Here is a 13,876-nt window from a genome sequence, read left to right as displayed (position 1 = left end):
TAAGGCAACCAGAGCCCCTTCGGGGCTTGGTCACTGCCCTGCTTCAACTCGGCTGCCTTGCGTCCCATTACTTTACTTGAGGGCAGTGTCTTTCGTTCGATCCATACCCTCTGTCATCTCTCCTCAAATTAAATTGCAAAGGGCAACAAAATGGCCCCTCCGCCGACAATCACAGTGAGTCGCGAGCCCTCCCCATTGCCCCGCTATCGTGATGGCGGCATGGCCAGGTTAACTGTGTTCTTCCCGCCGACAGACGAAGCTCAAGGTTCAGCTCAAGCTGGCCATCGCACGGCTGCGCATGGTTCAACAGCGCGACGATTCCATGTCCAAGACGCAACGACGCGCGATGGCGCAGCTCCTCGAGGTGGGCAAGATAGACTCTGCGCGCATTCGCGTCGAGAACATTATCCGATCTGATATCACGACCGAATTGCATGAGATACTGGAGCTGTACTGCGAGCTTCTGATCGCGCGAGCGGGGCTACTAGAGGGGTCGACATGTGATCCGGGCCTGGAGGAAGCGGTCAAGAGCATCATCTACGCTGCGCCCAAGACGGAGATCAAGGAGCTGCAGGTGGTGCGGACGCTGCTGGGCGAGAAGTACGGCAAGGAATTTGTTCTGTCGGCGATGGAGAACTCAGACGGCAAGGTCTCGGAGAAGGTTATCAAGAAGCTGAGCGTTACACCGCCGAGGGAAGAGCTCGTACAAGGGTATCTGGAGGAGATTGCGAAAGCATACAACGTGGACTGGCCGAGGCGGCCCCGCGCTGAAGAGCAGCCCGACCTGCTGGACGACGATGATGAAGACAGTCCGAGTGGTGGAATCGGCATGAGGATACCCGAGGGCAACAGCTCGAAGCTAGCCCAAGAGCAGGAGGAGCTGAGCAAAGCCACGCCGCCGAGGACGATTGGGGTGCCAAGCAGTCCCCTAACCGTCACGCCGCCCAGGATGACAACGGATAACATCCACCCCAAAGTGACGCTGAACTCGTTGGAGCTGAAGCCGAACAAGAAGATGGACGCGGCGGTGCAGAAGAAACCCAACTCTCAGGGTCCGGGGGGCAGCGTGCCTGACATCACCGAGTTGGAGAGGAGATTTGCAGCTCTGAAGAGGTAAAATTGATACCATTTACAGGCCAGAGATTGGGCAGTTTGATTTAGAGGCAGCTGTAGCGAGACTGTAGGACACGCGTCTTTCAGTAGGCATGGCGTGAAATTAATTCGTATTGCATCTTTCTGCATGAGGACCCTCTATTTATTACGTTGTGAGTGACGTCCTTGCACCTTGTTGCGGACGGAAGCCCTTCATTCCATCCCGCATCTTGTGGATGATGAGGCTAAAGGTCTATCAGCAACATGGTGAGGAGCCTTGCTGCCATGATGTCTTGGGTTGAAGAAAGGAAATGGAGGACAAGGTGCAGGAAGGGTTCTACCTGGGCCAGTCAATAAGGAAGGTGCGTCTTGTAACCATGGCCTCCTAGCTTCTGGTTTCCTCGCATACCGCCTGTACCTTCTTCGAGTTTTCCAGTTTTGCAATTTCTCCTGCTGTTTGTCTCTTTTTCACAAACCTCCCGGCTGTGACCTACAATCACAACACACTTGACCAGCCTTGATCAAGCTTTGTCACGCAATCACGGTCAAACTTTCATTTCACAACACCTTTTCATCAAGTCCTTCGACAGCGACTTATCCTCTCAAAATCATTGAAGCTCTGTTACCAGGTCTTGAAACTGTGGGAGACGCAGTTTGTTGATGTTAGTGAGGCATTGTACCATTTCTATGTGCACTGTCTCATATTACCAGATCGAATTGAATAGCATTGGCAGTGCACTGTGATTCCCCCTCGAGATACAGTCACATCTGACACTGGTGCTCAGTCGGTTTCTGATACCAAAGACTGGCGACATTCAGCGTAGTCTGGTAAGAGTTCAACATCCCGCCTCACCCGTGAAAGATAAACCCCTTCTGACTTCACTTTCAATCAGTTATGTCCGCCTTCAGCATGCTAGGCTCGGGGGTGGATATATTGGGAATGAGTCCGGCCGAGTTCTATTGTCTTTTACAGAAGGACGTTGAACGTGAGCTGGAACGTCACTTCCCTCAGTACATTGACAACGAGTCACTCCTAGACATCTACACCAAGTGGCTAGTCTTCCAGATTCCTAACCTGGGACATCGTTCCCACGAGGATTCGTCCGAAACTATCAGGCGAGGTTGCGACTACTTGAGTTCCAGAAATTACAAGAAGGGACTCGTCCTCAGTGCCTTCTCGAGGCACAAAAACTGCTACATCAGAGGCCATCCTGAGGGTAGCCGGGCTTTCAACCTTGCCAGAAGAGACGTTGAGATCAACTACAAATCATTGCCTCGTCCACGCTCAATTCCAGACCCTCCTTCCACACATGTCACTTCTCGATCCTCAAAAACAGCAGCTGGCCCAACGAGATTAGTCCTTTCCCAGACTAAATCGACACTGTCAACCCCTGTCACCAAGCCACCGGAAGAGGTTCAGTCTGTGTTGGATGATTCGAGCCCCAGTTACCGACAAAAACTGTTTGCTCATTCTGAAGAGCCAGGGTCTCAAGGGGTATCGTCTATTGAACCTTCCAATAAGAAGATGCCTATACTATCTTCTCCCGGGACTCAGATGCCATCTGGCAACTACGTCTGCAAGCGCTGTGGAATACCAGGTAGTTATGCACAGAGTTACTTGATAGAAACACCAACTTGCTAACAAGACTGGTGATACTCCAGGTCACTTTATCAAGCACTGCCCTACCAATGGCAATCCTCTGTTTGAAAGGCTACCTCCAAAGGGTTACGTCTGCCGCGTTTGTGGTGCCGCTCGCATCCACTACGTTCATGATTGTCCTCAGTCCGTCGTAGGCACTAATAGCGAATCAACGCCGGGAAAATGCCTTAGCATATCGAATTCAACCATTGTTTCGGGAAAGGAATCCGAAAGAAGACCGCTCGTGCCCTCTGAAGAGGTCCGAGATAGTCCATGCCAAATGTCTCTCCATCCTTTCAGCGCCAATACACTCGAATACTCGACTTCTCTTACTACGAGAGGCTTGGGAGGAACCGACAATCTTAGCTCGGCTGGACAAATAGAATCGTCCTCCGCCGGGCAAGCTACAAAGACAATCGCCGATTACATGAACAAGGATCGAGCCAGATATATATATTCCCAAACTGACGACAGTCAGTACGTGTCACAAGACTCCCTAATACCGATTGGATGTTCTGCGAACTTCGGTAGCAACACGACGCCGAGCGAACCTCGCCATCGTCTTGATTCTTACCGCCCTTTTTCGCACTATCCTGATTCTTATTCTCGTGGAGACTACTTTTACCGTCCTGATGATTTTTATCGCCCCGGCAAAACCCGTCGCCCCGATATTTCGGTTCATCGTGATGAACCAGATCGCCAGGATAATTCGGAACGCCAGAACGGGCGTCTATCCCCGTACCATGACAATGACTCACGGCACTATGAGTCTCCATATTGCGGTGATAGATTGCATCGTCGCGAATCTCCAGGTCGCTGGGATGAGCCACGCCGCCGCGAGCCGTCGGCTCGCCCCAATGGATCACGCCAAGCCGCTGATTCGTATAATCCTGACGGATCGAGGCGTCGGGGTCAGATCAAAACCAAAGAGGTTATTGAAAACAAGGACGTCATAAAAAATGAGACAAAATTGTACTCACTGCACAAGAGAAAGCGTTCAGATGGCCGACTGTCACCTTGGGATGATATCCACCCGCCACCGAAGAAGCCGCGCCAACAAGATGCTTGGGAAGGCGGTCTGCCATGGGATGATTTCGAGGCACCTCGAGAGAACAATAAGAGAGATTCCGCCGACTCTGCGGCTGCCAAGCATGTTATCGCCATCGATCATGAGCCTGCTCCGATTGACAATTCGAAGAAAGCGGTAGCTAGCCTTGGCGTAGCCAAGGCAGCGGGAGAACCGACTGAAGCCGAATGGGAGCAAGCTGGAATAGAGGCAAACGCATTCCTGGAGGCGCTCGGCAGGGAGTTGGCCGAGTGCCCGGAACTTGAAACCTCAGCTAATTTGCGGAACCAAGGCAACAGCGATAGCCCTACTTACTCGTCCGCTTCGCCCGTTTCCAGCGCTTGTCAATACCACTCTCCAGCAAACTCAGTCCCAGATGACGACGAGGATTCTTTCATGGATGACGTTCTTGACGATATTGCCGAACCAACTCGAAGCAAGGGTTGTAAGATCGACGAAGACCAGCCTTGCTCTGATCCAGTCATTATCCCTTATCAGACTCTGAAGTCGCTCCAGAGAGATCCGCCATACGACTCTGATGTTTTGAATCTTTTCCGGTGCAAGAGGGACAGCCATGTATACATCAACGTGGCCAGGCGCAGAAATGCTGTCGATTTTTACACGGAGACTGAAGAAGAACGAGCCACCGTTAGCATGTCAAATCTTGCAGTCTGACGGCTAGCGACTCGTCTGGATCAAGCTGAATCATCTGATAATGGTTGATCTATCCTTCATCCTTCTGTTGCGGGTTTCCGAAGCTGCCAGCAATATTCTTATCTCATTCGCGCTTATACAAGTTTGAGACGGCGAACTTTGGTGTCTGTCAAGACCATATGACCATGTGGTTACGCGTTGGCTATCGCCACGAATCATCCACAAGTCGGCTCGATATCTTCCACGCTCGACAGTCAGCTGCGTGTTTCCTCTCTTTACAGTTCAATTTGTGTTTTCCTGTGCCCAATTACAAATGCTTGGAGCTGGAGGGCTTCCAGATGGGTTGATCTTTGGGACTTTGAGTAATCTCGCGCCCAGTTAGTTGGGTTGGAAACAGGGGGATTCTCGGCCACGGAGCCTAAAAAGAGCCACAGGTGGGAGCACTCATATATTTCGTCTTTACCCTCCACCTTCTCCTTTTCTCTCTCATGTATCCAGGACTCTGGAGGATATCTAGCGGCGTCACCGTTTCGATCTTTGGCCCAGCAGGTGATGTGGATGATAGCTGGGCCGGGTCTTGAGCGATGAGACGACGCACCTCATTGCCATTTGTTTCAGCGGGATAAACTGTTCCCCGCGATTCGCATTCAGAGCCCAGTAGGAGCTTTCCCAATATCAATAGCTGACACATTGCCCAAGTCGATTGCGTGCGTGCCGCTTGTGACTGAACTCCAGACTCCGATCCATCCGTACGCCTATACTTAAGACAGGTGAAGTCTGCGTGTCTTCAACCGTGATTACACCTCACATGCACGAGAGCGATGTCCCACATCCCTCGGCCCCCCTTTTTGTTCTCAAATTCCCCAAGCCCATTATTCCAGCTTATCCAGATGCTCCAGCCTTGTCAGCACCACCTGCTTGCTCGTCTCTTCGATCTCACCGGCGAGGAAGACCTCGTCGAGGATGGCGTAAACCTTGTAAAAGTTGAAGACGAGGTCGAGCTCGCAGACGTTGCCAAAGAAGGCGTCAAGGACCTCGACGAAGAAGTGGATAGCCTCGAGGAATGCCAGCTCGTTGTCATTGGTATCAACGCAGGCGCAGAAGAAGAGGCCGGCGTAGCGGCGGTAGACGATCTTGTTGTTGCGGAACTCAACGAAGTTGGACTGGTACTTCTGGTCGCGTGGCGCGACGAGGCGATGGACCTGTGAGAGAAGGGAAGCGTCAGTCGGCTGACGGGGTAGAGGGACAAGGTGTCGAAGAGGAAGGGGGAATCCGCACCTCGCCTTTGAGCTTGATCTTCTCGTCGTCGCTGTAGGGCGCGTACCACTTCGCAAGACGGGTCTTGCCCCTGGATCGCGGGAAAGTCAGTCAACTTCTCCCCCTCCGTTGTTCTCCCTATCCGGCCCTTGCGGACGGATCCGAAGAGCAATGGGATACATACTGGCGATTCTGGATCAGGATAAAGGACAGCATTGTTGCGACGTCGGCGGGGATCGCATGTCCTTGGAGCGTTCCCGTTCTTTGAATCTGGTGTCGCCCCGCGCTTCAGGTTTCGAGAAGTGAAGTCGGCGGCCACGGAGCTTCGGCGGTGCTCTTGCAGGTACGTACCGAAGAACTATGGCGCCGGCAGGCTTAGGGTGGTGCACTAACAAGCTCCATTGCTGTTTCCCCCCTCAGAGTCCATATGGGGGCTCCGTCCCTAAAAAGGTACGTATCCGAGGCCACTCCCACATCCACCTTGTGCATCTTATATCACCTAGGTACGAAAGCTACTGCCAGAGGTGGCCTTGGTAACTAGAGAGGCTTAGTTATACGAGATCCCATGGTACTGTGTTTCTATCTTCAAACCTACCGTTATGGCGTTGTGTATTGGGCATGATGCTGTGTACCTGTGCAGCCTGAAGAGGATACGTATCTCAGTGGGTACGTACCGCGGCTGATTGCGCGCCCCACCTCCCAAAGGATCAAGGGTATAAAGCCTCGCCTTCCGCCCCGCCACTTTCAATCCTTCTTTCCTCCTTTTCCTCTCCATCCGAGTGCAAGGGCATTACGCGTATCAGTGAGGATTCGTCCGAGATCGTGTTTTTGCTAGTTGAAAACTATAACTATGACCACTCCTAGTTGGCTTCGGCTGGCTAGGGAATTTTTGGAACCCTACGTTTTTCTCGATGGAGATTTTCTTTCTATTGCGATGCCTCGCTTTCATTGCTTGCGGCCCCTTGCTGGGCTGAGGTGAAGAAGGTTGTCTCATTTATCCTGAGCTCAGAACCATCGATCCGGATGCTTTTGGGTTCATGCTTATCCGAAGGATTTCTGTTTTCGATGAGAATGTGTAGAAAGATTATATCGGCCTGAGTGAACAAACATCTTGGCTTTGAGAAGGCTCCAACGCGGGACGAAACTGGCCTTGGTGGCGACCATCACGCATTGTCGGCCTCGTGGATCAGCCACCAACGTGGTAACTGTTATTGACCATGCTCATATTTAGTGCACACTTGTAGACTTGGTTCCCTAGGGTAGATGGTAATTTCTAGTCAAAACTGGTTCCGCACGAATAAGATGTCTCGTCGTCCTCCCTTTCACTGACGGAAAGCTCGTTCCCATCGTATCTGCCGTCTGCCACTTAGCCATGTGTCGCGTTTGCTGCCTGTGCCGTTCCGAACTTCCAACAGCATCCATCAATGTGCCGCTTTCCAGCCTCGAGTTCGACTCGACGCCATTTTACCCTTGCCGCTGTCTGCTTTGGTTGCCAACTCAGAGTACCTGACCAACAAGGGAAGGGACGACTGAGGCAAACCTTGGGCTTACTTCGGCACGAGGCGGTCGAATAGGACTTCAAAGTGAGCTGTCCTTATGAAAGAGATGGTATTCAACTATATCTGTCACACGCTGAATGTGCACTGCCTGCTGTACTGCCTGCTGCCAAAGCCTCGGATAACTCTAGGCGTCTATAAAGCAAAATGCTTCCCATCAGCCGTAAGAGCCTCCAAAGACGTCCCCCACAGCCGCCCATTCCAGTCTCCTTCTCCTTCACAAACGTCATGCGAGAAGCATCCCCGGCAGGATCATTCTCGCCACCTCAATATGCCATTCCGTCGATAAAGCGTTTCCGCTACAGCCTCCTCACCTGCGGCCCCAACTCTGCGCACCTGGAAAACCCTTTCCGACTTGCGCGTGCCGCCCCACCGATATAGAGTATCCATCTGCATCGACTCTAAGCGAGAGCCCCGCTCACAGATCGTGTTCCAGGCCGCCCTCACAAATGTGTCTGTGAGTTCCTCCGTCGGGAAGGTTGGCGACAGGAATCGCCCACTGCGGTCGATCCGAGGCCTCCTTCGTAAGCTCAACTTCGTCGGGTCTTCTTCTGTCGTCGAACGGAGGGTCAGGTAAAGATTCCGTAGACGGCGAATTTGTCCGATGCCCTGGCACATCCCCGTCAGCTCCGCCGATTGTGAACGGAATGAAGGAACGGCCACCGTGATCGTCAGGTCTTCCAGCAAAGGACACGCCTCAGAAATCAGGCCGATGTGTTCCGCATGAATTTTGATATCTTCCTCCGGTAAGAACCCGCTTCCGGTCGGCCGAAGCTTCAGTTTTCGCAGTGTTTTTCCAAATCGAGAGACTGCGAATTGGAGCATTGGCAAAGTCAGCTGGGCTCCGAGTGACAGCGTTGTCAACGCGGGGATGACGGCTAGGAAATCTACAGCGGCATTCTCCAGATCGTCAAAGCCTTCCGTATCCGAAGGAGCGCTGATGTAGCCGCTGTTGTGCAGCTCCAGGCTGCCGAGGCAGCGAAATTTGGCGTGTTTCGCAAGCCAACGCAGCTCTCTCGACCCCGCGTTCAGCCTCAGATGGCGCAGGAGTGCAAAGTCCGTGGTTTCGACCCACGATTGTACTCTCTCCGGGCTAGTCCTCTGCATGGACAAGAAAGGTATTGAGCCAAGTTTGGATTCGTACATGTTCCTCGCCGAGTTTTTCCAGTATTTGAGGTTTACTTCCATGGCTTGTGCTATTGCAGATTGCAACTGGCTCTCGAATTCCGGGTTGCATCTCCGATGATACCGGGCCCCGAAGACCGGTTCTAGCTCCACCTTCCTGAGGCTCGGCGATAGACCTTTGACGAGTTTGAACACGACTGATTCATTTGTGTGGCCGGTAAATGACTGAAAGTATTCTTTGATCGAGACGCTGTGTAACTGGGGCGACAGGAGCAGAGCAACGTCGTATGGGTTGAGAGGAGCACCTTCAATGCAGTGAAGGTCAAAGCATCTGAGATCCAGTAGGCATTTTGTGTGCTGGGTCCCAATTGCTTCCAGGAGGAAGGGTGAAAAGCTGCTCTCGTGCTCGATGACCATATTGGTCAACCGGACCAGGGCCTTCAGCAGTTGGACCATGGGAGCCCATGCCTCCGGGTCTACGAAGACATCGCGAAGACGGCGGTTCTTCGGCAACATTCGCTTAGCGTAGCTGAGACTGTCAACCGTCTCGGCTGTCAGACGCAACCGGTCAGGCGAATACAGATCACTGTGATGGAGCGTCCTGTCCTCGAAGGTCATCACCAGGCGCCGGACATGTCGTGAAGCATCCGTGCGTTGCAGCACATTGAGCCACTTTGCGACGTCTCGCTGTAGCTTCCGAGGGTGTTTGATTCGGATATGAATATCGCGAAACAAGTAGCACGAGGCGGCAGCGTTGCAAGCTCTGCTCGTGAGGGCGAAGGACGAGAGATCTGGCAGTTGAACGCCATCGAGGTACCCCGCGATACTGATGAGGGTCTCGGCCGGGAGTGTGTCCAAAGGTCTTTTGATCATCTTAACCAAAATCGTTTTTGCGTGTCGATATCTCTATTTATCAAGTTGACGCAGTCGAAAAGCAAGGCGTTGGACGACGGTGAGGGTAGCTGAGCAGCATCGTGGTGTCTTGCGTCGACATAATAATGTTGGACCAAAAGCACCTCAGGTGAGGCTGGTTTACGCGCATTGCTTACAAGAGAAGTGGGCTGGGATCTCATGCAGGTAGATAGAACTGGCTGGTTGGTCCAACAGGAAGAAACCAACCAACATCGGCCAGGAAACCAGGGGGGCCACTCTGCTAACCGACGGGGACACGGGGGAAACGCCTTTTGGGAAGGTGGTGGCGGAAGCAATCGGGCCAAGCAGGTCAGCTCTGCCACATCCCATGGAACGGGCAATTGCAGCTTGCCCAACCCAAATAACTCCCTAGAGACACGCTTGCAAGTTTCAACGACGAAACTCACATCTTTGTCCTAACCGTTCGCTCAAGAGTTCGGAAAACTAAGCAGAGCCTCATTTTGGAGGAAACAGACGACGGGGGTAGCACTCATCCAGCCAGGCGTATTCTAATTCGCAAGCTGCTGATTTCCTCGGCTGACTGCTTGATTACCGATGTATCCGTACTTCCTAAGCGATGGCGAAGCGGCGCAGCAGTTCCGAGTCACGTAACTCACCTCCCTACGCCCCGTTTGAGTCGTCCAATGCAAACCCAACGCCTCTCCATCCCCATGCCACAACGTAATGGTCAGCAAGGAGCTTCCATTCTTCAACCTCATCAAGACCCTCCAGTCGGTCAACGCGCTCCTTTTCTTCGGCTGATACCCACTTTTCCCAAATGCGCTCAACCGTCAGAGTGTTGGCGTGTTCGAAACCGGCATCGCGCAGGCGCTGTGTTTGGTGTTGCGGAAGCTTGTAGCTTTCCAGGGTCGGCATGCGTATCCTCCTCGCCGCAAGATTGGACGTCATCATTTTGCCAAATGGATCGTCGGGCCTGACTGGCTCATAGATGATGATGGCCAGGTTGGGGATCTTCTGCTCGAACCACGCCACGATGTCTTTGGCTGTGGATGTCTCGAGGTAGCAGAGGCAGCATTCCGATATCAACAATGTCGGGAAGTCCGTTCTGAGGCCTGCGAGGGGCTGTGAGCCTCCTTGCACAAGCTCGCGGAGGTCGCGTGAGTGACAGTAGTACTTGTCTGCCGAGGATGGTTGGGAACTCCACGAGCCATCTTCCTCTACGGAAGGTACACCAAGAATTTGGCGCAATGGGGGGGCTGACTGCACTATGCGTGCCTTTTTCCGCACCGTGACCGCGAAGTCGATCTCGTGGTAGACAAGCTCAGGTCGGTTGGCCCTGGGAAAGAGACGGAACGGGCGAGTGTCGGTGCCGGCGCCCAGCGAGATGATTTGCCTCTGTTTCGAACCCGACTGTGTGCCGTCGGATTCGTCCAAAAAGCTGTCAATGAGGTTGTCGAGAGCAACGGTTCTCGTGTAAGTGCCTGGAAAAGAGATCAGCCTCCATTCTCGACGGAAGCAGATCTTGGCACGGACCTCGATTGATGATGGGTAGCCTTCTTGGAGGGGGCCCGGCCAAGTTGTCCACAAAGAACTGGGCGTAGGGGTCGGCGAGGTATCCTACGTTCACGGCACTCAGGCGCGAGCCGGCGGCGTCGTCGTCGGTCCCTTGAATCGTCTGATCATGGGTCGGGCCCGAGGAGGGACCACCGGGACCTCTTCCGCGACCGCGACCGCCCCGGCCACCCCTTGCACCACGAAGGGATAACAGGTTCGGGATTGAATCTCTAGACATGGGAGATACTGTTTCCGAGGGCGTTGATAAGGTTGAAGATGTTTCAGGGTTTGGGTTAGTGAAGTTGTGAGTGACGTAGGAGGGAAACCACGAGGTGGGGCGCCTCTGGCATTGCCGCAGCCAGCACCTTGTACGGATGCTGCCATCGCATTGGATCTCGACGCACAGTCCACCTTAGTGCAGAAAGCCATGCAACTTTGTTCCCTCCGCGGATGCACCTATCGAACAATACAAAAAAGAGAAGGAGATTGGGACGGGCCGTTGGACGCAGTGGAGCCAGAGTGGGAGATCTGGAGAACCCAACGATAGATGGATGCATGCATCGTAGTTCCCAACAGCTGCGTTGCATTCTGTCAATCGCCGTTGCACTGCTGAAGAATCTAGCGCGGAGAACGGTCACATTGTTATCTATCCCATTGAGTGCGAAGTGACCTCACATAACCCAAATGTGGGTCTATGTAAATGATCACCGACAGCTATTGGATAGTTGGCCTGGGTTACTGTAGTCTTATCGGTCTGAGGTTGTGTGAGGTCACTTCGCACTCAATGGGATAGAGTATTCAATATAAACTATGTGGAAGGCATGGCCGATCCTTGTTACAGATCAGGATGACTATGATACTATCCAAAAATGGAAACACTAGGTATGTGTATCCCTTCGGGTGCGTCGGGAGGTGCATCATCTAATACGTCGGACGATGAGGCTTTCTCCAAGCCACAGGGGAGGGATATGAACTCCATCATGCAAACACGTCCCAGAAGAACGTCCCAGTTGATCCAGGCCCAAAACTCTACGACGTTTCATGCATAATCCCAGAGTCCAAACAGCGAACAGACCTTCGCCTGGATTCGAAGCGTGCACCTGCGTTCATGCTGGATAGCCTTATCAATAGTTCGAACATTTGCAAAGCAGACCGAAATGTGCTGTGCAGCCGCTACACGACCTGGCCAATGGTATATCATTTCAACGAGAAAGTGGATACGAGCCGCCCGACATGTTAGAATACGGCACGCACCACTTTATGCCCGAGGCTCTGCAGCTGGCGAACCAATAACTAACATTTGTGCTCCTTCGTCGTCCGCTTGGTTTGCAGAGCGCGTCGTCAGACAGGCCGTTCGCAAGGTGTGACTCGTCGATGGAGCTTGAAGGATCTGGGGGCTAACGGGGCGGGAAGAGACGAGTGTGGCTGTGCCTGCCTGCTGCCTGGTGATGTGCTGCTCGTACCCCGGAGGGTCCCACCATTAGGTAGCGTGTCAGTACACTATTTCCTTCGGCAAGGTACTTTCTGTAGGCTGGTGCACTCACACACCAGCAGGTAGACTTTCCCGCCACCAAGCAAGCGTCTAGGCAGCACAGGCGCAACGACCCAATGGCATGCATGTTGACGCCCTTCTGGATCCATCCTATACACTTCCGTCACTTCCATCACTTCCATTCTATCTATACTCCTTAAAACCTACCGACCTCAACCTTTCATTTTGACATCTTTTCCCACCATTCATCGTCACATTTTACATTTGTTTATTGCATTTCGTTCGCCGAGGTCAAGCAGCAAATATGAAGGCCGAGATGCAAAACCTCGCCGGCGCCATCTACAAGAGGGCCGTTAAGGAGATACCTGACCAACCCCAGCTGCCCGCGTGGAGCATTGCAGTCTACATTGCCAACTTCCTTGTCTTCGTTCCCCTCATTGTTTGGGTAAGCAAGCGCTCTCTCTGTCTTCTCTGCGTGATCCTTATTGCCAGCCCAGCTCGACTAACACTAGATCTCCCAGACGGTTTACACCCTTCACCAAGTCTACCCTATCTTCGCCATCGTCGAGGATGAAAACCCGCCCGCCTACGACCCCGTCGACCTTGCCGAAGATGATGGTATCATCCCCTCCGCCGGCCCCGAGGCGCGCGCCGATGGTCCCGTCCCGACGAACAAGGCCATCACCGGCGGCCGCCCCACCACTGTGACCTCGTCCCTCCGCTCCATCAACCGCCTCCTCAAGAGCTACGGCGGCTGGCGCGCAAACTTCCGTGGCTTCTCCGTCTACTTGGTACAGGCCATCGCCACGAGCCTTCTCTTCGGCCTCTTCTCCAGCTTCCTGCCCGGCACTCTCGCCTCTCTCGCGACCCTCCTCGCCGCCCTGTCCCTCGTCCAGCTCAGTACCGCCTGGGTCCACATCGTCATCACTCCGCCCAGCTCCCAGCACTTCTGGCAGCGTCTGCCGTCCTTCAAGCGCACCTTTGATGCCACCGCCCGCCCCGTCGCCGCCTACTGGCTAACCGAGCAGGTCGCCACCTGGATCCCCATCGCCATTGGCTGGGCCATCGGCATGGACCTGCCCAATATGCAGTTCGGCAAGCCGTCGACCGTGCCCCAGCCCAATGAATCTGATGCCTGGAAGAGCATCGTCATCACCATCATCAGCATCGCCTTCCAGGTTACCGTCGTCGTCCCGGCCCACGTCGTCCTCGTCCGCGTCCAGGCCTCGCTCCTCCCCGAGGAAGCTAACACCATCATTCCCTTCGACCGCTCGTTCGGGGGCAAGGTTGAGCCCCGCGTCGTTGGCGGCAAGGGCTACGCCACCATGGACGATGCTTGGAGCGGTTTCTCCCGCTCCGCTTGGAAGCGTCTCGTCATTCTCTACGCCAAGCTCTTTGCCACTACTCTTGCTGTCTTTGTCTTGATCACCGCAATCCTCATTCCCCAGATCATTCTCATCAGTACGCTCGCGAAATAGATTGCGGGTCCAAGTTCGTTGCTGGCTTAGCTCAAGCTCGCAGATATTCGCCTAGCAATTTTTGACTCGAAGTCTTGTGTGAATCCGCCA

The 13,876-nt window shown here is 53.6% G+C and overlaps 6 protein-coding genes across 6 annotated transcripts; 3 read left to right on the top strand and 3 right to left on the bottom strand.

The window, feature by feature from the left end:
* Positions 1 to 150: 150 nt before the first annotated feature.
* Positions 151 to 1,117, top strand: GLRG_02874 (uncharacterized protein; the record flags this gene model as incomplete). Its single annotated transcript, XM_008093559.1, has 2 exons — positions 151 to 174; positions 254 to 1,117. The coding sequence occupies 2 exons, from the start codon at positions 151 to 153 to the stop codon at positions 1,115 to 1,117; spliced, it is 888 nt and encodes a 295-aa protein (XP_008091750.1).
* An 870-nt stretch (positions 1,118 to 1,987) lies between these two features.
* GLRG_02873 (uncharacterized protein) lies at positions 1,988 to 4,472 on the top strand (the record flags this gene model as incomplete). The annotated part of the gene is made up of 3 exons (XM_008093558.1): positions 1,988 to 2,309; positions 3,263 to 3,642; positions 3,720 to 4,472. 3 exons carry the CDS (start codon positions 1,988 to 1,990, stop codon positions 4,470 to 4,472), a joined length of 1,455 nt encoding a protein of 484 aa, XP_008091749.1.
* Positions 4,473 to 5,323: 851 nt separating this feature from the next.
* GLRG_02872 (clathrin adaptor complex small chain) lies at positions 5,324 to 5,924 on the bottom strand (the record flags this gene model as incomplete). The annotated part of the gene is made up of 3 exons (XM_008093557.1): positions 5,324 to 5,653; positions 5,730 to 5,799; positions 5,893 to 5,924. 3 exons carry the CDS (start codon positions 5,922 to 5,924, stop codon positions 5,324 to 5,326), a joined length of 432 nt encoding a protein of 143 aa, XP_008091748.1.
* A 1,592-nt stretch (positions 5,925 to 7,516) lies between these two features.
* GLRG_02871 (uncharacterized protein) lies at positions 7,517 to 9,262 on the bottom strand (the record flags this gene model as incomplete). Its single annotated transcript, XM_008093556.1, has 1 exon — positions 7,517 to 9,262. The coding sequence occupies one exon, from the start codon at positions 9,260 to 9,262 to the stop codon at positions 7,517 to 7,519; it is 1,746 nt and encodes a 581-aa protein (XP_008091747.1).
* Positions 9,263 to 9,922: 660 nt separating this feature from the next.
* On the bottom strand, positions 9,923 to 11,054 carry GLRG_02870 (leucine carboxyl methyltransferase; the record flags this gene model as incomplete). Its single annotated transcript, XM_008093555.1, has 2 exons — positions 9,923 to 10,743; positions 10,796 to 11,054. 2 exons carry the CDS (start codon positions 11,052 to 11,054, stop codon positions 9,923 to 9,925), a joined length of 1,080 nt encoding a protein of 359 aa, XP_008091746.1.
* Positions 11,055 to 12,612: 1,558 nt separating this feature from the next.
* GLRG_02869 (ubiquitin carrier protein) lies at positions 12,613 to 13,786 on the top strand (the record flags this gene model as incomplete). Its single annotated transcript, XM_008093554.1, has 2 exons — positions 12,613 to 12,753; positions 12,830 to 13,786. 2 exons carry the CDS (start codon positions 12,613 to 12,615, stop codon positions 13,784 to 13,786), a joined length of 1,098 nt encoding a protein of 365 aa, XP_008091745.1.
* Between the last annotated feature and the right edge of the window lie 90 nt (positions 13,787 to 13,876).

Source organism: Colletotrichum graminicola, assembly GCF_000149035.1.
Source record: "Colletotrichum graminicola M1.001 genomic scaffold supercont1.8, whole genome shotgun sequence".
NCBI classification, from domain to species: domain Eukaryota; kingdom Fungi; phylum Ascomycota; class Sordariomycetes; order Glomerellales; family Glomerellaceae; genus Colletotrichum; species Colletotrichum graminicola.
Note: the sequence above shows the minus strand (reverse complement) of the source record. Positions and strands in the feature narration are given on the sequence as shown.